The following is a 24,709-nucleotide window of genomic DNA, read 5'->3' as shown; positions in this document are numbered from 1 at the left end:
CTGAGCAGCAAGTCTGGCCGTTGGCGGAACACCAGTTTGCAAACTTCCGCCGGGATGCCATCAGGACCTGGCGCCTTCTTGTTTTTCATAGTGAGAACCGCTTCTTCGAGCTCTATCATTGTGAAGAGGGGGCAATCCTTGACGCTTTTCATGCTATTGACCGGATGTCTGGGGAATAATGCCTGTACAATGCGATCCGTCTTGTCGGTACTTAATAGGCAGGGTTTCCGCAGGGCCCCGATTTTCCGCATGTCAAGCTTATAGCCACTTGGGTCCCCATGGGTCCTCATTAATCAGGTTCTGCCAGCCGCCGGCTTTGCTTTTATTTATCGCACTGCGGCTGATCCATTTTGCTGATCTATACTCTGCCATTATGGCGCATGCCTCCTCTCTCGCGTGTAAACGTTGTGTCAAAATGCGGAGCTTATGACACTCCCTCCGTAGGTCGGCAATTTCCGTCGTCCATCAATAGATAGAAGGTTATGGGGATTATCCGCGTTCGTACCCTGCACACTACTCACCCAATTTTGATTTTCCCATTGCTAAGGAGTTTCCCCGCATATTGCTCGGGGACTTCTGCCACAGCGAGTTTTTGGCCTCGAACATTTACAGAGGTGATACCTATCCTGGCATTGGTTAGCTCTGAACATTTATGCTTTAGCGCCTCCTCCACTTCGACCTTTTCTTTGAGGCGGTCAAGATCTCGGATTTCTAGAGAGCACATAGGCTCTAGACTAGAAACAAGAGCCTCCTACAGTAACCTCTTGACCGATTCGCAGAATGTATTCTTGCTAGTCGTCTGTGGACCCAATTCGCCGCCACGCTCCGTTTTCCGAAGAACACTTCTGCTCCGTTATCTTCGGGTTTCATCCTGCAGCGGATTCCACTAAGGACTTCCGCAAATGCGTTGCTTTCCATCTAGTCCTTTTTCGTTTCCTCGTCTTTTTTGCTACTGGCTTCTGGCGTGTAACTTTGCCTTTGGACAGACGACTCTGGCGGCGTAGCAAGTTGTTTGCTTTTATCCTTGTTCGCCTTATTGTTTTTTTTGGCCTTGGAAACTACTTTGATGAAGTCTTCTTCGAGCACGACGTCCTGTTTTTGCGCTTTTTTCCCAGTTCGCTTTGTAGTGGGCTATCTGCGATCCGTTTGGCGCTAGCAATGTTTTCAGTAGGGAGTGCAGCTGTTTCCAAGCGACTTTCGTCGTTCTCCACGTTCAATACAGTAATTCCTCCAGTTCCATTAGTCCCGCCTTAGTACGCCTTTGGAGATACATTGCCAACCGCATACGCTTCGCCACTACCTCTTCGGCTCTAGCTAGGATGGTTGACTGCACTTCTACTCGATTCGTGTGTCTGGCTGCACAGGACTAGCGATTCTGACTGGCCTTTTGTCCGGAACAGGGACACTGTAAGGTATTGGAGTTGCCGTCCCCGCGCCGTAAGTCGCGCCACTTGGTAAAGCTTCCTATTTCTTTGGGCGGCCCGGTGTCACATCGGGTATTTCAGCCTTTACTGCCTTTTTCGCTGGTCGCTGCGGTGAGCGACGCATTTTTGTGCTGCGCCAAAAGTAGTCAACTCTTGCTCCTTCCCCGCTATTTCGTCGATTTTTTTGTATAATTAGACTTATTTTCCATGGAAACCTCACCAGCGCATCGTGTGCAATGGAGCGGGTTGCAACAGTCAGGAGCAGGTGTAACCTCGGGGACACAACCATGGACGGATCAGCGCTCGCTCGGGACAATGCGGTTCACTTACACCGATTTAATGCACACTACCCGACCAGGGTCCCGAAAGGGCCCGTTCTTGATACACGTCGCAATTAATACTTTAGCGGAACGCCTACAGAGAGCTGTCGACGGCTCCAAAAACTGCCAGTGTATTCCGACTTGTACCGGTCATTCGCGGTTTGCTCTTCACCGGGAGGCTACTACCTAGCACGCAGGTATACTGCCAGCTAGGGGGTCAGAACTACTTACTCGGGCACCACGGGGTTATCCCTCGCCGTATCACCGTTAGTGGCGCTTTAAGAGTTGCTGACGATCCCTAGACCAATGACCCCGGCGCCCGCTGCCTCTGCTGTGGGAGATCCGTCAGCGTACCAATTAATCAGTTGATGGTTTAAGCCGTATGTTCCAGCCACGCTCTCCCAGTTTGCCTAGTTACTTCAACGTGTTTCAAACTTCTTATCGAAGGGAAACCTCCTTGTCATGTTATGCCTTGGTATCAATCATTCGGGGTACCGCCTAGAAGGAATATCAATGTTCCTTCGATTTAGGCAGCTCCCCCGGATCCCGGTAATCCTGAAGATTGACCTCCTTGCCTGCATCTGTATGTACAGATGGAGAAGGGTTAATCCCCGAAGGACCACCAAGGACGATGTTGGGCATGTCCTCATTGCCCCACTGATCCACGCGCAAGCTAGTCTGTAGAGTTTGTATAACTCCCTGGCTTGTGTGTTACCCAGATTACCGTCCCTAAGGTAATCATTGGCCTTACTATTTCAGTGTATATCGAAAGTAGTAAAAACAGGATGCAACCCCATTTTTTTCCTGCTATGGACCTGCACGTCATCAGAGCCCTCGTAGCTTTGCGACATGCGTCTTTCAGAGTAATTTTTGGACTAGCATAATTCCCAAATATTTCAACCCTGTTTCTCGTTTCACCCTCATACCATGTAACCTTATGGCTCTCAGGTGATCAACCTTACATTTCCTAGTGAATTGTACTATGGTGGTTTTCGCTGGATTAATACACAGCCCCGCCTTCCTGTACTACGCACTAGTAACCCTTAATCCAGATCCGAGTCTATATTGGCCTCCTTTATGTTCTGACATTCATTAAGGCTGAGAGGTGGTGACGTTTAATCAGCACGTGGATAATTTGGCGAAAGTGGTTCCGCCTGTCCCACGATAAGAGCAGGTTTCATTTTTTGGCTGACTAGGAAACCTACTCCGAGCACATGGTTTACTGAATGCCACTATTATATATGGTGAAGTGGACCTTCTTCAGTAAACCAGATGGATGGCGTTCTAAATGGAGCTTTGAAACTGGCACTGAAGACTATTCTCGAGTTTTTTGCCATTACCTTCGAGGCGTGTGTAAAAGAAGAAGTATTCCCTGGGCAGGTTGGTATTGCTTGCCAAACCCAACAAAGACCCTTGAGGCCCAGAATCATATCACCCTATCTGCCTACTGGACACAATGGGGAAGTCATCTACAACAGACTCCTACCCATCGTGGAAAACAGTAATGACTTTTCGAAGCGCCAATTTGGTTTCCGGCGTGCCCATTCTACGGTAGATGCGTGGTAGCGAACCTGACAAAAGACACACTGGTTTCTGTCGGCTGCTGTGCCCTGTTGACATTGTCTGTCAAAAACGCTTTCAACTGTGCCAATTGGTACAGAATGCCCCCGGGTAGTGGAAAATTAGCTCTCAGAGAGGACTCTCTAGTACGGGATGGATGAGAGCCCGAAAGAGTACACTATTACCCCCGGGGTACCAGAAGGATCGGTACTGAGTCTCCTGTTGTGGAATATCATGGAGGATATCAGAGGGGACTCAGATTGTCGGCTTTGCGGATGATCTAGCTTGTTGTTATAGTAGTACACCCAGAAGATGTGGAGGTCTACGGTACGGAAATAGTGAGAGCGGTGGACACAAAAACCGAAGCGGTCTTAATAATGAACCGAAAGGAAAAAGAACATTCTGAAAGTGGAAGTCGCTGGATATATGGTCGTGTCAAAGGCTATCAAATACCGGGGGGTCATAATTGACACCAAATTGAGATTTACCTAAAGTATGCATGCCAAAAGACAGCCAATGTCACCAACGCACTTCCAAAAATGGAGGTTGCTTCTTGCCGGAGTGGTGCTATCCATCCTGCTTCACTCGTCACCCGTGTAGGCAGAGTCGCTTCCCTCAGGGACGGAAACAGATGAACTCGGTTTTCCGACAAACCCACCCCGCGTAGTAATACTCAAATGACGGTCCCGCGGGACTGGGGTTGGAGACATCGGGGGCGGTATTGAATGGGTATGAATCCCACACGCGCCCGCTCTTCCTCCGACCCTCTATGCCGTGTACGTACAGGTGGCTCGAGCTACTTTGTACAAGCGCCGGACACAGTGCCAGAACATGTATAGATGGTTACTTCTTTGCTATTCTACACAACTCCAGTATGGCTAACTACAGAAAACTAGAAAATATCATTACCACTATCAGAGATAGGCATATCTGTATGTACCTACCTAAATGTCAACGTTACCTCACCTAGGCCAACAGGACCTAAGTTAATTGCTACCGCCGAATGACTTGCTGCTCCTTAAGTATTATACACAGCAAAAGATATTCTTAGAATAAAGGATATATAAAAGGATCTTTAATTGCTCCATTATAACGCATCACTTCCTTCTATTTCCAGGTTACTTCCCACTGCAATCTGAACACTGTTTGGTATGGATCTGTTTGGACGTCCTATTTTGCACGGCAAGCATCATGCATTTGTGCACGATATCTGTGGATCGATATCTGTCGCTCCGGTATCCAATGAAATTTGGTAGAAATAAGACACGACGGAGAGTAACGCTGAAAATTATTTTTGTATGGCTATTATCGATTGCAATGAGTTTACCGTTAAGTCTGATGTACTCACAGGTGAGTTGATTAATTGGCTGGAATATCTCATTATTTATTAAAGCTCCAACACCGGCACATAAATGGAATTTTGTTAAATATCAGAGCTTATCATCGGATATTGTGCGCCACTCGATATTGCTGATGATGGATTTCAATTAATTAATTGGGAAGTAGATTGGATATTCTTCAGGACGAGGCGAAAAACAATGCATGCCTATTATTGATCCATTAGCCTGGATAGAGGGAGAATTGGAGGAAATTACTTGGTTTTCCACTGATTATTATTAATAAATTTTATTAACGCAGGGCCTTCATGGTTATTCGGTCTTCAAGCTGAAATGTTAGAGTTCCTCGTAACGTCATATAGCATATGTGTAGTGAGCCATATTCAGTTTTGACAAGGTTGAAATTTCAACCCATCTCCAGAAGGGAGGAGGTGATTGGCAGAGAGGAGCCGGGGGAGGGGGGAGCTGGAGGAAGGTCAACTCCTATGCAAGCTCGTAGCCCCTGGAAAACCTTATTAAAATCGGTTCAATGTCTGTCTGTCTGTCCGTCTGTCTGTCTGACTTGTTTTTTTTTTTTGAGGAGGTGGAAATCTTCAAAAGACACTGGTCTGGACACACCAGCGTGTGGGAGCCCCACGGAACCACCATAAGTTATTACATCACGGGACGGAGTCAGCTTAGTCTAGCTTAGTCACCTCTTCTATAGGCGGCGCACGTGAACGCGTTTTTCTCCTCTTCTCTGCCTTTCGCAGTTTATTTTGGATAAATGCGATCATGAAGTTGACCGCATCCCAATTCTCTTGATGTACTAGCATTTTCGGCACCAGATTTTCTGGTACCAGCACGTCTCACAAATCTCGGACAGTGGAAGAATACATGCTCTGGGTCCTCTGGGGTTCCATCACAATTTGGGCAGTCGGGTGAGGTCTCCAATTTAAACCTGGGAAGGTATTGGATATATCCTCCATGTCCCGTGAGAAACTGGGTGAGATTATAATTAATCTCACTGTGTCGTCTCTCCAACCACTCCTTGATGGCAGGAATGAGCCTGTGAGTCCACCGACCCTTTCCTGAGCGTTCCCACGGCTCTTGCCATCTATTTATGGAGCTCTCCCTTTCAGTCTTCTTCGTCCGCAATGAGTAAGAGGTTAGCTTCGCATTGTATATGTTCGCCATCTCATCTGCCAAGATGTCAATCGGCATCATTCCAGAGATGACGAATGCTGCATCATCTGAGACAGTCTTGAAGGCAGAGCATACCCTCAGGGCTGTCCTCCTGTAGACTGGACTCAGTTTGGTAGCGTTCCCTGACATCCGCAACGCTTCCCTCCCAATTAGGGTTAAATAGAGCATGATCGAGGTCACCATCCTGGCAATAAGCAACCTAGAGCTATGCCGTGGCCCTCCCACGTTCGGCATCATCCTTGCCAGGGCCATACTAGCAGTGGATGATTTATCGTAGATATACTGCACGTGATGCTTATAGGTGAGCTTCCTATCTATCACCACCCCCAAGTATTTGATGGTCGGCCTGAAAGTGATGATATGATTCCCGATTCTAATACAGGCATAATTTCTCTTCTGGCGTTTAGCGATGAGGAACGCTTCTGTTTTTTCCTCCGCAAGTGTCAAACCAGAGCTCTTTAACCAACTTTTAACAGAACCGATTGCCTCGCTTGAGTATAACTTACCATCTTCGAGATGCTTTGCGACAACAATCAGCGCTATGTCGTCAGCGTAACCCACCACGCGTAACCCTCGGAAGGGGAAGATTAAGTACATCGTTGTACATGATGTTCCACAGCAGTGGGCCAAATACGGAACCCTGCGGGACACCCGCGGAAACAACGTACTCGTGGAGTTTGTCATCAGTGTCATACCAGAGCCTCCTTTCAGTTAAATAACTATCGACGATAGCAGCGAGATAGGCGGGAATATCAACCTTCGCTAGAGATTTCCGTATTAGATTCCAATTCGCCGAATAGAATGCATTTTTTCACACTCAGGGTTACTACCACGCAATATTTGCTGGTACTACCCTTTCCGTGAATTGCATCTTCGGCCAAGCCAGTAACCAATTTGATGCCATCAATGGTTGAACTGACTTTACGGAACCCATACTGCCGATCTGAAAGGCCGCCTTAGCTCTCAACAACGGGGAGTAATCTATTATAGATTACCCGCTCTAACATTTTCCCCACAGTTTCCAAAGGACATATGGGTCTGTATGAGGATGGTTCACCTGGGGTTTAACAGGCTTAGGCAGAAGTACCAACTCCTGCCGCTTCTAGGCCGCTGGAAATATCCCCTCGGACACGTACGCTTCGAACAACTCAGCGAACATGTCCGTTCTGGATTTCAGGGCAAGCTTAAGGGCCTTATTCGGTACTCCGTCTAGTCCCGGTGCTCGTCTTTGGTGACTGGGGGAATTGCCGTCACATTCAGAGGTGGTTGGAATTGTCTGTCTGTCTGTCACAGGCGCTTTTCTCAGAAACGGCTATACCGATTAGCACGAAATTTGGTGATAAGGTAGGAACTGTGGACCCCCAGACATGCAGTGAGTGATATCCTTCTACGTTGAGATTTACGGGGTCCCCATACATGTAAAAGGGGGAGTGTACAATTTTTTTTCACCGGATATAATCGTGTGGGGTATCAAATGGTAAGTACTTTTCGAAGCCAGTCTTAGTTTTGAGATCTATTAGAAAGGCGGGGAGCGGTAGGGGTCGAAATTGATGATTTCTTGAACGGACCCATTCTCAGAAACTACCCAACCGAAAAATCTGAAAAAAATAACGAAGCTGCCTCTATATGGTGCTCAGGCCTTCAAATACTCTCCCTATCGATATCCGTTCAAATTAAGTTAATAATGATAGAATATTACCATATTTTTGGGGAAATTGAGTAAAACCCCCCTTAAGTGTATCCCAGAGTTATAAAAGTTAGTAGTAGTATAAAATATAATATGAGGCATATTATCCCCAAGTTTGATCAAAATCGCACCATTAGTAACAAAGTTACAGTAGCTTAAAATTGACTTTACCGTGTAAATTTACTGCAACTGAATGTGAATATCACACTAAAGTAGGCAGTCAGGCAACGTACAAATGGGATAGTTCTACACTCAAATATACTCACAGAGGAAGCAAACAAAACCTTTCATACCTGAAGCACCCAGCTTCCGGTTTCCTGACTTGTTTTATATTATCGGGATAAAATTTGAGTTTTCAACCCTACTTTGGCAGGGAGACAGGAACGAGAAGGTGTATAGGAGGAAAGAGAGGAAGGGGTGAGGGGCAATCCACTATTTTTCCAACCGATCACATAAAATCATATTCATCATGGTAAAGTTCACTTTGGCACTCCCTCCGAGGGAGGGCATGTTGGATGTTGAACAAGGTTCCCCTTTTCCAATACCTTTGAAAAATTACTGCGCTTATGTCCCTTTTTCGTATCATTAGTAAGCTTGTTGGTAGGGCAACGACTGTCGCGATGTGCAAGGGGGGTTACAGAATGAGCTGCCCCTTACCGCACTTGCGCTTCACTAGGTTTTTTCTCCGACGGTGGGTTTTGCCAAAGTACAGCCTATTCGAAACACCACTACTTTTTAAGAGGGGTGGGTCCTGCGATCTTTCAACGGAGTTTGGAACAGGGGTCCTTCTGCTCCTCGCTTTATTCCCTCCGTTCTTTCTAAAGAAGATGGTAGCAACTACAATCCTTCAAAGGGATAGAGGAGAGATAGGTATCGAGGCGCCCAATTAGCGCTTTGGTGCGCTGTTTCAATTCCACAAACTCCTAAGGCCGTGAATGCTGTTATAAGAGCATGGGGACAGATTCCAACCAGCTCAGATCTTCAGAACCAGCCCATAGCATTTCCTACGAAAGGCAGCTCTCCTGCTCGGCAGCTCGAAATCTTTCTGAGGTCTCCACAAAAATGGTTTGCCCAGTATTCGTTGCCTGACTTTAACTAGAGCTGTGCAATCGCAGAGAAAGAGACTGAGGGTTTCTCCTCTTCTCCGCAGCTTCGGCAATGCGAATTGCAGCGTATGCCGAACCTGGTGGCATGGTCCTCTAATGGCCAGTGACCCGTGCAGGCCGCCGAAATCTTATATACATTTGCAAGCATCTGGCACAGAAGCTCTCGTGATTGGTTATATGCAGGCTAAATTCTTCTTGACACAGGTGGTAAGCCTTCGCCCGCAGCTACTAGCTAGTGCGAGTAGATTCCGTCCTTCACAGTCGCCAACGAAACACCGACTGTACACGCTGACTGGAGGACTGCTAAGAGCAGAACCCTGCCTGGCTGTTTCTATGACCAGGTAATCAGAGGGCTGTGACCTTGCGCGTGCCGCCCAGACTGTCCAGCACGCTTCTACACTACCCCACCAGCCCGGAGAACGTCGTCGCTGAGTACAAAGCTTTAATGACCGCTTGGCTGTTAGTCAGAATAGCTATATTACGCTTGGGGCTCGGATCATGCTCGACTCATCGGCAGACTTCCAGTATCGCTAATACTTCCGTTTGGAATACTTTGGCGAAACCTGGGAGACTCGGATACACTATGTGTATTCAAGAAACCCCCGCACTGACTCCACAGACTTCCTTTGATCCATCGGTCAAGAATACTGTCTCACAACCTTGCAACACGCCGCCAGTCTTCCACTCTGCCTGGTTGGAAAGTTAGTAGTAGTATAAAATATAATATGAGGCATATTATCCCCAAGTTTGATCAAAATCGCACCATTAGTAACAAAGTTACAGTAGCTTAAAATTGACTTTACCGTGTAAATTTACTGCAACTGAATGTGAATATCACACTAAAGTAGGCAGTCAGGCAACGTACAAATGGGATAGTTCTACACTCAAATATACTCACAGAGGAAGCAAACAAAACCTTTCATACCTGAAGCACCCAGCTTCCGGTTTCCTGACTTGTTTTATATTATCGGGATAAAATTTGAGTTTTCAACCCTACTTTGGCAGGGAGACAGGAACGAGAAGGTGTATAGGAGGAAAGAGAGGAAGGGGTGAGGGGCAATCCACTATTTTTCCAACCGATCACATAAAATCATATTCATCATGGTAAAGTTCACTTTGGCACTCCCTCCGAGGGAGGGCATGTTGGATGTTGAACAAGGTTCCCCTTTTCCAATACCTTTGAAAAATTACTGCGCTTATGTCCCTTTTTCGTATCATTAGTAAGCTTGTTGGTAGGGCAACGACTGTCGCGATGTGCAAGGGGGGTTACAGAATGAGCTGCCCCTTACCGCACTTGCGCTTCACTAGGTTTTTTCTCCGACGGTGGGTTTTGCCAAAGTACAGCCTATTCGAAACACCACTACTTTTTAAGAGGGGTGGGTCCTGCGATCTTTCAACGGAGTTTGGAACAGGGGTCCTTCTGCTCCTCGCTTTATTCCCTCCGTTCTTTCTAAAGAAGATGGTAGCAACTACAATCCTTCAAAGGGATAGAGGAGAGATAGGTATCGAGGCGCCCAATTAGCGCTTTGGTGCGCTGTTTCAATTCCACAAACTCCTAAGGCCGTGAATGCTGTTATAAGAGCATGGGGACAGATTCCAACCAGCTCAGATCTTCAGAACCAGCCCATAGCATTTCCTACGAAAGGCAGCTCTCCTGCTCGGCAGCTCGAAATCTTTCTGAGGTCTCCACAAAAATGGTTTGCCCAGTATTCGTTGCCTGACTTTAACTAGAGCTGTGCAATCGCAGAGAAAGAGACTGAGGGTTTCTCCTCTTCTCCGCAGCTTCGGCAATGCGAATTGCAGCGTATGCCGAACCTGGTGGCATGGTCCTCTAATGGCCAGTGACCCGTGCAGGCCGCCGAAATCTTATATACATTTGCAAGCATCTGGCACAGAAGCTCTCGTGATTGGTTATATGCAGGCTAAATTCTTCTTGACACAGGTGGTAAGCCTTCGCCCGCAGCTACTAGCTAGTGCGAGTAGATTCCGTCCTTCACAGTCGCCAACGAAACACCGACTGTACACGCTGACTGGAGGACTGCTAAGAGCAGAACCCTGCCTGGCTGTTTCTATGACCAGGTAATCAGAGGGCTGTGACCTTGCGCGTGCCGCCCAGACTGTCCAGCACGCTTCTACACTACCCCACCAGCCCGGAGAACGTCGTCGCTGAGTACAAAGCTTTAATGACCGCTTGGCTGTTAGTCAGAATAGCTATATTACGCTTGGGGCTCGGATCATGCTCGACTCATCGGCAGACTTCCAGTATCGCTAATACTTCCGTTTGGAATACTTTGGCGAAACCTGGGAGACTCGGATACACTATGTGTATTCAAGAAACCCCCGCACTGACTCCACAGACTTCCTTTGATCCATCGGTCAAGAATACTGTCTCACAACCTTGCAACACGCCGCCAGTCTTCCACTCTGCCCTGGTTGGAAAGTCCGCTTCAACGTATTTAATCTGGAGGTCTAGGAGGAGGAGGTGTCGCTGTCCAGCATCCGGATTCACGGAAACTGACTGCACTGCAAGCTTCAACGTATCTAATGTTGAGGTCTAATAGGAGGACGTGCAGGAGTACATTGAGAGTATCTGTCGAGCAGGACTGCAGATTACACCCAGATACTTTCCATTAAAGGGAAGGACCAATCTTTGTTCATTCAACCGTGGTAGGTGGAATTCGGGTACTCTCTTTTTGGTGATGAATAGCATCAGTTCCGCTTTGGTTGGGTTTATGCCGTGTCTGCAGCTTGCGGCCCACAGGCGTACGTGGATGGGGCACCCTGGTGCATGCGTCCGTCCACAGCTCTGGTCAAATGGTTGCCTCCCAGATTCGACTGAATTATCCTGGTGCTTAGCATAGATATAATCCAATGAGTAAGATATTCCTCCAATCCAACACTGGTCAACGCTTCCATGATCGCTTTGATACTAACGTTGTTGAGTGTTCCCTTTATACCCAAGAAGGCAACTAGGGTATACTGCTTGTAATGCAGGGACCACTCAACCGTACCAATTACCATGCTGGGAACTCTGGGACTTAGAGAAAGGAGTTCTCTCCATAATCACCCTTACGAAACGAAAGAGGTGAGGCTGAACTCATGGCCGCGCCTCCCCAGTTTAGGTATAAAAACTACTCGTGCGCGTCTCCAGGACTATGGTACGTATCCTAGAGAGATACAGCGCCGGTGAATCTCAAACAACCACGGCACAACCCTTTCCTGCTGCTTCTGTAGTATGACAGGCATTATGCTGTTTATAGCCCAGTCGATTGTATCCTCGGTAATTACTGAATCTCGCACGGTTGAGGTGACCACAAACCCACCAAGCAAGGCTCTCATTTACTAACGGGGGATGTTTGTCTACCTTATCAGAGCTAACTATTACCTTTCTATAGTTTTTCATTCTATATTTGGACCGGTGCTTTGTGGATGGAACACTTTTTTTGCCTCGCCGGTTTTGGGTTTAAACTGCTTTTAGGGATGAAAGCGAAATATTTAGTAGGCTTGAATGCTTCGGTATTTCATGTTTATAAAACTTTATTAATAAGTAAGTTTCTTCAGATGCTATTCGGTATAAATGCTAGAGCACTCCAAATATCAGGCCTGCGTCGATAGGGGTTACGGTATGGAAGGCAGAGCCATACCGCCGTCCTCGTACCAGACCGTCAGATGTATCGGCAGAAGTCCAGTTCTTCGGTGGAGGTGTCTACAATGTCGGCCATGCAGCGGATGAGTTACGTCTCGGCTAAGTCGACACATCACTTTGCCCCCAGCTGAAACCGCCCCGGACGTCGAGTTTGAAAGAGTGCTCTCGTCGCTCCAGGACTTTAAAGGGGCCCTCATATGGCGGGTGCAGCAACTTCCGAGAATCGTCCACCCTAATGAGGACCTGCGAGCATGTCTCGAAGTCCCTGGGTGTGTCGACCTCCGGCGTCGTATGTTGGGAATTTTGGGTCGGTCGCAGTTTCGAAAACAGGTCTCTGAGCAGACACAGCATGCTGGAGTCGCTTAACCTTGCTTTGATATCCAGTACAGGGTCGGCGGGGAATTGCAATTTCTCCCGGTACATCCTCTCCGCGGGGCTGGCCGTGAACTCCTCTTGGTGGGCTGTACGAAAGCTGAGGACGACGAAAGATAAGGACTGTGACCACGACGGATCGTCGCGTGCCATCAAGGCGGCTTTCAGCGTCGGGTGCTAACGTTCCAGCATTCCATTGGACTCCGGGTGTCGCATTTGAAACCCGGCAGCACGCCTAATTCCGAGAAAAGGTAGGCTCAAATTACATTCCCTTGTTCGCGATGATTACGGTTGGTACACCAAAACACGGGGTCCATTCTCGACAGAGAGCCTCGGCATAAGATTGTCAGTCAGTGGTATTGTTTCAGGCCACAGTGTCGATGATTATGGAGCAATACTTGTAACCGCGCGAATCTCGCAAAGGCCCAATTATGCCGAGGTGGATGGTGTGGAAACCTTTGATCGACCGAAGGAATATGCCTACTTCCTTTTTTAAGTGCTTGTTGATCTTACATTACATGGACGTCCATAAGTATTTTCCGCAGACTAGCCTGCCCTGATGCCAAGGTGCGCAAGATCGTGTACTGCGTGGAATACTTCCTTGAGAAAATTGGCTGGAATAAATGACCTAAATCCCTTATCCGAAGTCTCGCAAAAAAGTAGGAGTTTGAGCCGAAGGCAGCGAACTCTTTGAACTTGCATTTAGAATTTGTCCTCAATCTCTGCGTCGTCTTCCTGCTCCTCGGCGATTGCCGCATAATCAACCGCGGCAAGGACTAACCTCCGGACCCATGAGAAAACAGCTGCAACTACGCTGTCTTTTCCAGACACGTGTTGCATGTCGGAAGTAAACTGGCTGATGAAGCTCAGTTACCGAAGCTAGCGAGGAGACGCTTTGTTTAAACGCGAACGTAAGGGGCTTATGATCGGTGAGTTAATGAACCGCCTGCCCTTTAAGTAATTAACATTACTTATATTTTTATTAAAATATTTAAGCGAACATTTAATATTAATGGTTTTACATATTATTAGTCCTAATTCTAATCAGCGAACTCAACTCCAATTCTATTTTCCAAATCAAAAAGACTTCAGTGTTCTTTTTCAATTCCCAACTTAATATTAAAAATCAGTGACAGGTCTGAAAAACATAATTACTGCGATCTTCCACTCCCTTGGCGTGCTACGCAAAGCGGATAGATCCGCGCCATCTATATTGCTCGCACTCGCAACATTCGAAATAAATTTCGAATGCTGCGAATCCTGCCGCGCCACATCACTCCGCCCCCAGATGAAACCTAGGGGTTTCAGCGACTGATCCCCGAACTTCGTTCGCCGTTAATCCGCAAAGCGGACACGACGTTGCTTCGGGGCGCACGCGGGTTTCAGCCTGGACAAAGAGACCGCCTTTTTGTGACCACCGATCTCGAGCTGGAAGAAATGTTCTCCCCGCTCGAGAACGCGGTACGGGCCCTCATATGGAGGCTGCAGCGGCTTCCGGACGGCATCCGTTCTGATCAGCACATGCGTGCATGTGTCCAGTTCCTTGGGCGAACAAGCAGGTATGGACGAGTGTCGAGTGGGTGGTGGCGCCTTGATGCGCCGGAGATTGTCCCTCAGCAGACGCACCAACCCCGACTCCGTGAGACCCGATCTCTTGTCGAAGACCGGATCGCTTGGGAGTCTTGGATTCTCCCCGTAAACCAGCTCCGCGGGGCTGGCAGCAAATTCCTCTCGGCGGGTTGTACGAAGGCCGAGTAGGACGAGAGGCAAGACTTGCGTCCAGGACGGGTCGTCGCGTGCCATAATGGCGGCTTTCAGCGTCCGGTGCCAACGTTCCAACATCCCATTGGATTGTGGGTGGTATGCCGTAGTCCGCTGGCGTTTAAAACCAAGGAGTTTGCCTAACTCGGAGAAAAGGGTGGACTCAAATTGCATTCCCTGGTCAGTGATGACCGCTGCAGGGACGCCAAAGCGAGGTATCCACTCTCGACAGAGGGCTTCAGCACATGATTGCGCCGTAATGTCTTTCAGAGGTATTGCCTCAGGCCACCGCGTGAACCTGTCGATGATTGTGAGGCAATACTTAAAACCGTGCGAGTCTCGCAAAGGCCCTATTATGTCGAGGTGTATGGTGTGGAAACGCTTGGTAGTGCGGGGGAATGAGCCCACTTCTTTCCTTACATGCCTGGAGACTTTACACTTTTGGCATGCGATGCACTCTCTGGCCCAGGAATTGATATCCTTGTTCATGGAGGGCCAGAAGTATTTTCCGGTGACTAACCGGTTTGTTGTCCTGATGCCGGGGTGCGCCAAGTCGTGAACTGCGTGGAACACTTCCTTGCGAAATGTGGCCGGAATGTATGGCCGAGGTCCCTTTTCCGAGTCTTCGCAGCAGAGCGAGAGGTTTGAGCCGAAGATGGGCAACTCCCGAAATTTGTATTTGGGGTTGGACCTGAGGCTCTGAAGTGCTGCGTCATCCACTTGCGCCTTGGCAATAGCCGAGAAATCGAGTGAGGCGGGGATGTTGACTTCGGAGACACGAGACAAAACGTCAGCAACAATGTTGTCCTTCCCGGACACGTGCTGGATGTCCGACGTAAACTGGCATATGAAGCTCAGGTGTCGAAGCTGACGAGGGGACGCTTTGTCGGGCTTCTGTTTCAAAGCGAACGTGAGAGGCTTATGGTCCGTGAACACTGTGAACGGCCGGCCGGGAGAAACGGAAGTATTTGATGGACAGGTATGCGGCGAGCAGTTCGCGATCGTAGGTGCTGTAGTTCCGTTGAGCGGGATTCAACTGCTTCGAGAAGAAGCTCAACGGCTGCCAAACTTGGTCCACCTTTTGGTGAAGGGCAGCACCTACTGCGATGTCAGAGGCATCAACAAAAACGGCTAGGGGTGCATCTTGCAGAGGGAATGCCAAGAGCGTAGCGTCAGCCAGTTGTTGACGAGATTTGTCAAACGCGCAGATAGCCTCTTCAGACCACACGATCTCTCGTGTGTCCTTAGTTTTGGGGCCAGACAAGTACGCGTTCAAAATGGACTGGAGATGGGCGGCCTTGGGCAGGAAACGACGGTAGAAGTTTAGCATGCCCAAGAACCTCCTCAACTCCCTCACTGTCTTTGGACGCGGGAAGCTTGTTATCGCTTGCACCTTGTCTGGGTCGGGCTGTATTCCTTCAGGGGAAATGAAATGGCCGAGGAATCTCACCTGTTGTTGAAGGAATTTGCATTTCTCAACGTTTAGGACTAAACCGGCCTCAAGGAGACGTTGAAAAATGCACTCGAGATGGGCTAAGTGCTCAGACTCAGTGGAAGAAGCGACCAAAACATCATCCAAATATACGAAACAGAAATCGAGGTTTCGCAGGACAGAGTGAATGAACCTTTGAAAGGTTTGCGCCGCATTGCGCAATCCGAAAATCATTCGGGTGAACTCGAAGAGTCCAAAGGGTGTGCATATTGCTGTCTTTGGAATGTCTTCAGGAGCTACTGGGATTTGGTGATAAGCCTTGGTTAAGTCCAAGGTCGAAAAGATGCGGCAATTCGCGAGGTGATGCGCAAAGTCGTGGATGAGTGGAATTGGATATCGGTCAGGAACAGTCTGTGCATTTAGCGTTCTGTAATCCCCACATGGGCGCCATTCGCCGTTTGGCTTAGGGACCATATGCAGTGGGGAAGACCAACAGCTGTTTGAGGGCCTGCAGATACCCTGTTGAACGAGTTGTTCAAACTCTTTCCGTGCAATTGCCAGTTTCTGAGATGGTAGAGGACGCACCTTCGAGAAGATCGGGGAACCAGTAGTGATAATGTGGTGCTGCACATTGTGCTTCACTGGTTTGGAGAGACTACAGTTGGTAGTAATCTGGCTGAACTTTTGGAGAAGTGCCCGAACACGAGAGTCGGTAATGTCTTCTAAAAGAACGGAAAGATTATTGCCTGGGTGAGATACCATATGTCCCGACGAATTAAGGTTGGTCGTGGAATCTATAAGAGACTTGTTTTGCAAGTCCACCAGCAATCCATAGTGACACAGGAAGTCTGCGCCTAGTATGGGGAAGCTGACATCCGCCAGGATGAAACGCCACGAAAACGTCCTACGCAAGCCAAGACTCACGTCCACTTGCCTATACCCGTACGTGTTTATGCGGGAGGAATTTGCTGCCGCAAGTTTGAGCGGTTGAGGGAAAAGTTGATGATGCTGGGGTACGGGAAGGACCGAAACCTCCGCACCCGTGTCGACGAGGTAGTTGCGCCTGCTGAGAGGGTCGAAAATAGTTAGGCGACGTGGCGCTGCGTTCTGGGTGGCCGCCGCCAAGACCCCCCGCGGACCTAGTTTTTTGCGGTAGGAGAGAATCTACACGGTAGCGTACATCTTGTCGCTTTATCCCCGAATCTGCGGTGGTACCAGCAAATCCCTGGGTCCGTGGACTGTCTTGACGACCTGCTACCTGATCGCCCTTTTCGGATGGCAGACCGCGAGCGTGCTCGCGATCTGGCGCCCGAACGCTGAGCGTCCAACGTCGCCCGCATTTCGGCCATACTGGCTGTTAAAGCAGCAATTTCGCGCCTCAATTCACCCACCTCATCCGACGGTGGTTGAACGGCCGCCAAGGTTGGGCGTACGTACACCTCCTGAACCTGGTCGGCCGTCGCTGCCAGTTCCTCCAAGGAACCGGAGACGCAAGCGAGGATCGCCCGGGTGCCCTCCGGGAGCCGACGCAGCCAGAGCGACTTGATGAGGTCGTCGCCGATCTTGCTCCCACCCAATTGCCTCATTTCACGAAGCAATTGGCTGGGAGTTCGATCACCCAACGTTAAACCCGCCAGCAAGTGGTCTAATTTTGCCGACTCGCTTGCCGACAGGCGCTTGATCAACTCGCTCTTGAGCTGCACGTACGATGTCGACTTCATCACGTCGGGGTCACCAATTAAGTAATTAACATTACTTATATTTTTATTAAAATATTTAAGCGAACATTTAATATTAATGGTTTTACATATTATTAGTCCTAATTCTAATCAGCGAACTCAACTCCAATTCTATTTTCCAAATCAAAAAGACTTCAGTGTTCTTTTTCAATTCCCAACTTAATATTAAAAATCAGTGACAGGTCTGAAAAACATAATTACTGCGATCTTCCACTCCCTTGGCGTGCTACGCAAAGTGGATAGATCCGCGCCATCTATATTGCTCGCACTCGCAACATTCGAAATAAATTTCGAATGCTGCGAATCCTGCCGCGCCACATCCTCAAGGAAGAAACAGAATCATTTAATGGAAAGGTACGCGGCAAGTAGCTCACGATCGTAGGCACTGTAGTTGCGTTGAGTTGGTTTGAGCTGTTTAAAAAGAAGAAGTTCAACGGTTGCTAGGTTTGGTTCACCGGCAATGAAGAGTGGCGTCTACTGCAGTGTCTGAAGCATTGACGAACACGGCTAGGGGTGCATTTCGTCGAAGAAATGCCAAAAGTGGAGCATCAATCAGCTGTTGTTTGACGATTTTAAACGCCTTGACAGCCTCAACAGACCACGGAACCTCACGTGAGTCTTTTGTTTTGGGCCCGGATAAGCAAGCGTTAAGAAACGCTGGGTGATAATAGGCCTTGAGCAGGAAGCGACGATAGAAGACTAACATGCCCAAGAACTTTCGCAGATTCTTCACCGTGGTTGGCAGAGGAAAATTTTTGATCATATCAGCTTTGTCTGGGTCCCGTTGAATTCCGACAGGAGAAATCATGTGGCCGGGAAATTTTACCTGCTTTTGTAGGAATTTGCACTTTTCATTTGTTAGAACGAGGCTGGCCTCAACGATATGTTGTCCACATGCTCAGATTCGGAAGAAGAGGTGACCAAAACATCATCCATGAAGACGAAGCAGAAGTTTAAGCTTCGCAGGATAGAGTGGATAAATCTCTGTAATGTTGGCGCTACCTTGCACAAACCAAATGTCATCCTGGTGAACTCGAAGAGTCCGGTATGTCTTCAAAAGCTACAGCGGTTTGATAGTGTGCCTTGGCCAGATCCAAAGTCGTGAAAATAGATAGGAGTTTCATAAGATCATCGAGCTCTTCCTTTGCAGCAGTTACCTTCTGGGGTGATAGGGGACGCATCTTTGAGAAGATCGAGAAACCGGTAGTGCTGATGTCGTACTGCACATCATGCTTAAACGACAGGGAGACTACTTTCAGTATCCCATGGTGATACAGAAAGTCTGCACTTAAAATGGGGATCCTAATGTCTGCCAAAACGAATCTCCATGAAAACGTTCGGCGCAATCCGAGACTCATGTCCACCTGCCTGTAGCCGTAAGTGCGAATGGAAGAGGAGTTCGCTGCAGTCAGTCGCTTTGTGCTATCAAAGTGTTTAGACGGGGTACGGGGAGAACCGATACCTCACGGATGTGTCGACCAGAGGATCTAAAATTGTAAGGAGACGTGGTACTGTGTTTCAGAGACCCACCGCCGAGGCACTCAGCGAGCCTAGTTTTGTTTGTATTGAAATTGCATCCGGCGGCACATTTAGTCGCTTGAGCTCCGAATTTACGGTGGTACCAGGAAACTGCGATCGAGATCTACCTTCCGAACGCAACATATTCACAATCAGTTTGGAAATTACGTTCGCAAGTGAAGCGACTGTTTGTCTAAATTTTTTGACCTGATGTGTGCTAGACACTTCCACGACCGCGGACGCGCAAACAACTCATTGCTTTTATCGGCAGTCCGCACAGGCGAGGTGCTCTCCGGGAGTCGCTTCAACCACACAGATTTCACCAGCTCTGAGCCGACCTTATCCCCACCCAGCTGCCTCATTTCTCGAAGCAGCTGACTGGAAGTATCCTCGCCCAGCATCAGTTCGTTCAGTAAGTGATTCAGCTTGGTCTCCTGACTTGCTGATAGCCGACGTATGAGCTGCTCCTTCTGTCGGACGTAGGAGAAGTCTTTCAACACGTCCGCGACCAGCCGTGCTTCCAATTGGCCCAACCTCGCCACCGCATTGTGCTGCTAATAGGAAGCCGCCTTACTTTTGTTGGCCTATACTTTGCCTTCACAATTTTTCGTCCGTTGGGTTGGAACTGTAGACCTTCCAATGATCACGGTTCACATAATAAATGTGATTTTTGACTCCCATGTCTTTAGATGAATAGATATTGGCTTTGTTAAAGGGCTATGTTGCCTAGCACTGCCCCGTTCTTCAGGGTATGCTATTCTCCCAATTGATATGCTTTCACTTGGGGATTGCGAAGCAATCTAATACATTTTAACAGACTGGTCCCTTTTATTGCAAGGCATGCATTTTGGGATTACCTTGTTGATCCTGCCATCTACCATATAAAATTAAATTATTATGCCTATAACCGCAGATTTCTGCCAGGGATGGACTTATTCAGTGAAGACTTGCGTGGTGGGTATTTGATTGGCCCAGACGGTGTTGATTCCAGTCCTATAAATGACGTTTAAGATCTCTTTGTTGCCAGTTCATCCATCCTTTATGCAATGCTCTGAAAAACGATGGGCTGGAACCTGACACTGTGGCTCTGTGAGTTCTTCAACCGGGTTATTGAGGAAAGTAGAACTTCATCTGACTGGCAAGAAAGCAACACCGCTCCAATATGGAAAAAGAAAGGTAGTCGAGCAGAAGGCATACCATGAAGATTTTTGAAAGTATTATTGAAGACCATATTCGGGACATTGTTCAAATGACAGTGAAAAAAGCCGGATTTTTCAACAACTGCGGCACTACTGACGCAGTACATGGTGCACAGTTGCTCATGGAGCAATACTGTGAGAAGCGTCCTCCTCTTGAGCCTGTTTTCTTTGGATCTAGAGAAAGGGATTGACTGTGTGCCACTCTATTGTGGTATGCTCTGGTGGTATGCAATACCAAGTACCAGAAGAACTTCCTCATGGTAATGAGGTGAATGGCTCATTGCCCAAAAAAGCGATGCCTTTGGTGGTAATGATAGATGAATGAATTTTCTTGGGACTTCCCGAACCAAAGTTTAATGACTTGCAGAGCGAAAATGCTATGGTAACAATCCAAAACAAAGCGATGCATAGACGAGTTTCTGCTGGTACCTCTGGAAAGGTGCACTTTAGTTTTGGCGGATCTATTATACAAGCTGTTTGTTGGCTCTTTTTCCCGCTGTTGTATATGGTCCAGACGTTTGTTTGGTCCCGGACGCATTCATTGCGAAATTATTTAATTAAAAATATTTTGTTTAAAAATAAAAAAAATAAAAAAAGAATAAAAAAAAAATAGAAAAAATAAAAAAATAAAAAAAATAAAAATGCTAATTTCTTCTGGTCTTTTGCAGGACCACTCTTCGGTGTTAGTGAAAGGAACATGTCAAATTCCAGATCCTGTCTACAAATTGGTGGGCTCAATAGTGTGCTTTTACATACCATTAGGAGTAATGTTACTCACATACTACTTAACTGTAAGACTTCTTGCTCAACAGCGCCAAAATCTAGGTGGCTCAAATCATCACCCAAGTGGTTGGGCAAGCGGATGGCTAGGACAAACACCAGCCATGGGTAAGTATATCATTTCATTGGACGTTTGCTTAGTAGTACCTAGAATTGTTTTCCTGTTGAAAATGGTAATATGTGATTTTCCAATCGCTAGAACGCCGATGTACCTGGCGCAGGCTGCTAAAAGCAGGCCACCCGTCAACACCAAATCATGCTCATTCCGCCACATCTACTGATACTGAACTCTCAACCTTAGATACTCACGAGCTTTGGTTACCTGACTCAAGGCAAGTATCTAGCATGTGTATATTGTGGAAATCTCTAAGGACAAAATTAATCTCAAAAATTTACTCCCCAGCATACCGGAACCAACCCCATCAACAATGACTGCCCTCCATCAGTTCGGGGCGGAAATGTTGAAACTTTCAAGAGGCTTAGAATCGGTGGGTTTACCGGAACTAACTTCAGCACAAAAACAGGATACGGGAAATTCACATCGTTATCATCAAGAAACAAGCCAATTTACACAAAAACAAAAATTAGATTTTGGACCAATTTTGCCGCGATCTAATGAAAGGTAAGTGAGAAATTTTGTTAGCCTTAGCGTCTGGCACAGGAGCTCTCCTGATCGGGCTATGTTAAACGCGGGCCAAATTCTCCTTGACTTGGCACACCTCGTAAGCCTTTGCCATATAAGGCCCTAGGCTGCTAGGTAGTGCGGTAGACTCCGCCCCTGACAGCCGTCAGCGAAACACCGACTGTATTTACCGAAGGGCTGCCAAGAGCAAAGCCTCGCCTGGTTAATTCGTCAGCCCGCTCATTCCCCTCTATGTTCCCGGGAACCGAAAGCAAGCAAGTGATAACCGTGCAACACGCAGCCGGTCTTCCACTTTGTCTTGGTTGGAAAGTCCACAGGAAAGTTTCTTGTGAAGTTCAGCTTGTGTGTGGCATAGTCCATGGGGAATGCCCAGATTTCCCGAGGTATTTCGTCTAGGATGTTGCTGTGACCGTAGGACTTCGCTGTCCAGCATCCGGACTCAGGTAGTCTCCCGGCACTGCACGCTGCAACGTATTTAATGTGCAAATTTTTTGGGAGGAGATGCAGGAGTATATTGAGAGCATCTGCCGAGCAGGACTGCAGAGCTCCATTAGCACCCGCCCACGCGGTTTTTGAATTCTGTTAACCTTCATCCCGTTGTATTTTTTGCTCAAAGCCTGCTACCATACAATTGAGCCGTACATTAGGATCGGATGCACTACAGCGGTGTACATCCAGGGAACCATCCCCGGCCCCATTTCTTTGCAAAGGTTCTCTTGCAGGCATAGAAAGCGATACAGGCCTTCTTGACCCTCAGTGCTATGTTCAATCTTCAATTTAGCTTTGGATTCAGGATTACACCCAGATACTTTACATTAGAGGAAAGAACCGATCTTTGTTCATTCAGCCGTGGTAGGTGGAATTCAGGTATCCTTGTCTGGTGGTGAATAGCATCAGTTACGGTTTGGTTGGGTTTATGCCGGGTCCGCATCTTGCGGCCAACAGGCACACCTTTTGCAACGTTCCTTCCATGATGTCGCACTTAATGGATGGAAGCATCCCTGACACATATCACCAAGTCATTGGCATACGCCACCACCTTCACCCCGCTGCTGTCCAATGTTCGTAGAATTTCGTCCATTACTGTTAACCAGAGCAACGGGGAGATGACGCCACGTACCTCGTCAAGTGTTCGCCTCCCAGATCCGACTGGATTACCCTGGTACTTAGCATGGATATAATCCAATGCGTAAGACACCCATCCAATCCAAAACTGGTCAAGGCTTCCTTGATGGCGCTGGTACTAACGTTGTTCAAAGCTCCCTCTATATCCAAGAAGGCAGCTAGGGTATACTTGTACTGCAGCGACCGCTCAACTGCGCCAATTACCTTATGAAGGGCGGTTTCTATGGATTTTCCTTCGAGGTAGGCATGCTGGGACTTAGAGAAAGGCGTTCTCTCCATAACTGCTGTCTAAGAAAGATGGGGTCTTATCTTCCTTGGACAGAATCTTACTGAGCCTCGCGGATTCACTCGTGCTTTCGATGTTCTGACAATTGTTCAACCAAGATCGCTTCTTGGCTGTCCTGATGGCCGACTTGTATTTCTTCAGGCTGTCATTGTAAGACTGCCAATATTTATGCCTGTAGCAGATGTCGAGGATTTTTCTGGTCAGATTCCTGAGGCTGGGGAGGTCTTCATTTTACCACGGTGGCAGTGCCTTTTTGCTGTACTTAGTAAGGCACGAAACTTTAAAGGCGGTATCGAATGCCTTTTCTAGAGCCCCGTCATTTGACTCTTATTCGTCTGTCGTACCAATCTTACCAATTTGCGCACCGGAGAGTTTGTGCTTGATAACTTCACCAAACTTCCTCCAATCGATTCTGCTGGGGTCTGAAAAATATCCAACTGTGATCCGAGAAGGATCTTTCGTCAGACACTCTCCAGTCCTCCACCCTAAAGATCCCATTGTCGGTTATTAGGGTGATATCAAGGACCTCCTCCCAACCGTCACAGTTCTCCTAGCTGGGGAAATGGTTGGTGTACTGTCCCTATTACACACTGATAAGTTTGAAGTAATAATAAAATCAAAGAATCGCTCACTTCTCTCGCTGATTTCCAAACTTCCCCGAAGCATATGCCTTGCATTGGCGTCGGAGTCTATCAACAGGTTGGCCTTCTTTGTTGCTGTGTTATACGTCAGATGTTATAGTTCTTCTGACGGAGCTGATCGGTCGTGAGCCATGTAAGCCGAGGAAATTGCGTTTCCGAGCGATGGGCTTCGCCTTCTCCTCGTCTGCCAGGCGTTTGCTATTGTATTCCTCAACAATCGCCTGGAATTTGGCGAGGTCTTTTTTATCCCGCTCGTCGACAGTACCGGCCTCCTTATTTTTAGCAATCTTGATTCCAGGCTGGACTCCACTAGTCCGTCTGCCGCCTCACTCCGGGAAGTTCCTGCGGTTGGTTTCAGCACAGCGAACAGTAACTTCCCAGCACTATTTCAAAGGGGTCTAAAATTTACTTTAGGCTTCCTCCTAAAGGTGGTAAGCGGTAGCATAGCCTTGGGATATGTATTGGGGGCTTAGAGTGGGGCGAAAGTGGTCTTCGTTCCGAAGGCGGATAATAGGCACAGCAAAGGAGGCCTTGAATAACTACATTAGAATAAACATTTTGACGCGATATCCCTTACATACACGTACACAAACATGGTGTGCATATCAGTGTATAGTATAGGCCATAGATAGGTGTACCAATTTGAACCGCTAAAGGACCAATAAAGTTCAGACTGCCAGAGGCGCGTAGGTATCAAGTGAACTCTACACTAGTATATACCATACATATATGGTTATCTGGCTGTTATAAATCACAATGTAGTGCATGACGTGTCAACCACCCCAAAACCCCATTGTTGTCGGGTAATAGCAATTCGCTTCAACTCTTCTCAAGATTTTCCGAGAAGCTTGCACTTCTAGGACGATCTGGAATAGTGAGTCCCATGGCATGGTATAATTTGCAGTATCGATAATGTGCCTGACTCGTAAAACTACGAACCTTGGTCTC

At 47.8% G+C, this 24,709-nt stretch overlaps 1 protein-coding gene across 1 annotated transcript in view; it reads left to right on the top strand.

Annotated features, from left to right (window-relative positions):
* LOC119659915 overlaps positions 1–24,709 on the top strand; it is a 441,895-nt gene that overhangs the window by 338,588 nt on the left and 78,598 nt on the right. Inside the window, exons 3-6 of the mRNA XM_038068240.1 lie at positions 4,422–4,654; positions 20,955–21,174; positions 21,266–21,398; positions 21,470–21,688. Coding sequence (XP_037924168.1) covers positions 4,422–4,654; positions 20,955–21,174; positions 21,266–21,398; positions 21,470–21,688 — 805 coding nt within the window. The remainder of the gene's footprint in view (positions 1–4,421; positions 4,655–20,954; positions 21,175–21,265; positions 21,399–21,469; positions 21,689–24,709) is intronic.

Source organism: Hermetia illucens, chromosome 6 (genome assembly GCF_905115235.1).
Source record: "Hermetia illucens chromosome 6, iHerIll2.2.curated.20191125, whole genome shotgun sequence".
Lineage (NCBI taxonomy): Eukaryota > Metazoa > Arthropoda > Insecta > Diptera > Stratiomyidae > Hermetia > Hermetia illucens.
The sequence above is the reverse complement of the archived record's forward strand: the minus strand, read 5'-3'. Positions and strand labels throughout refer to the sequence as shown.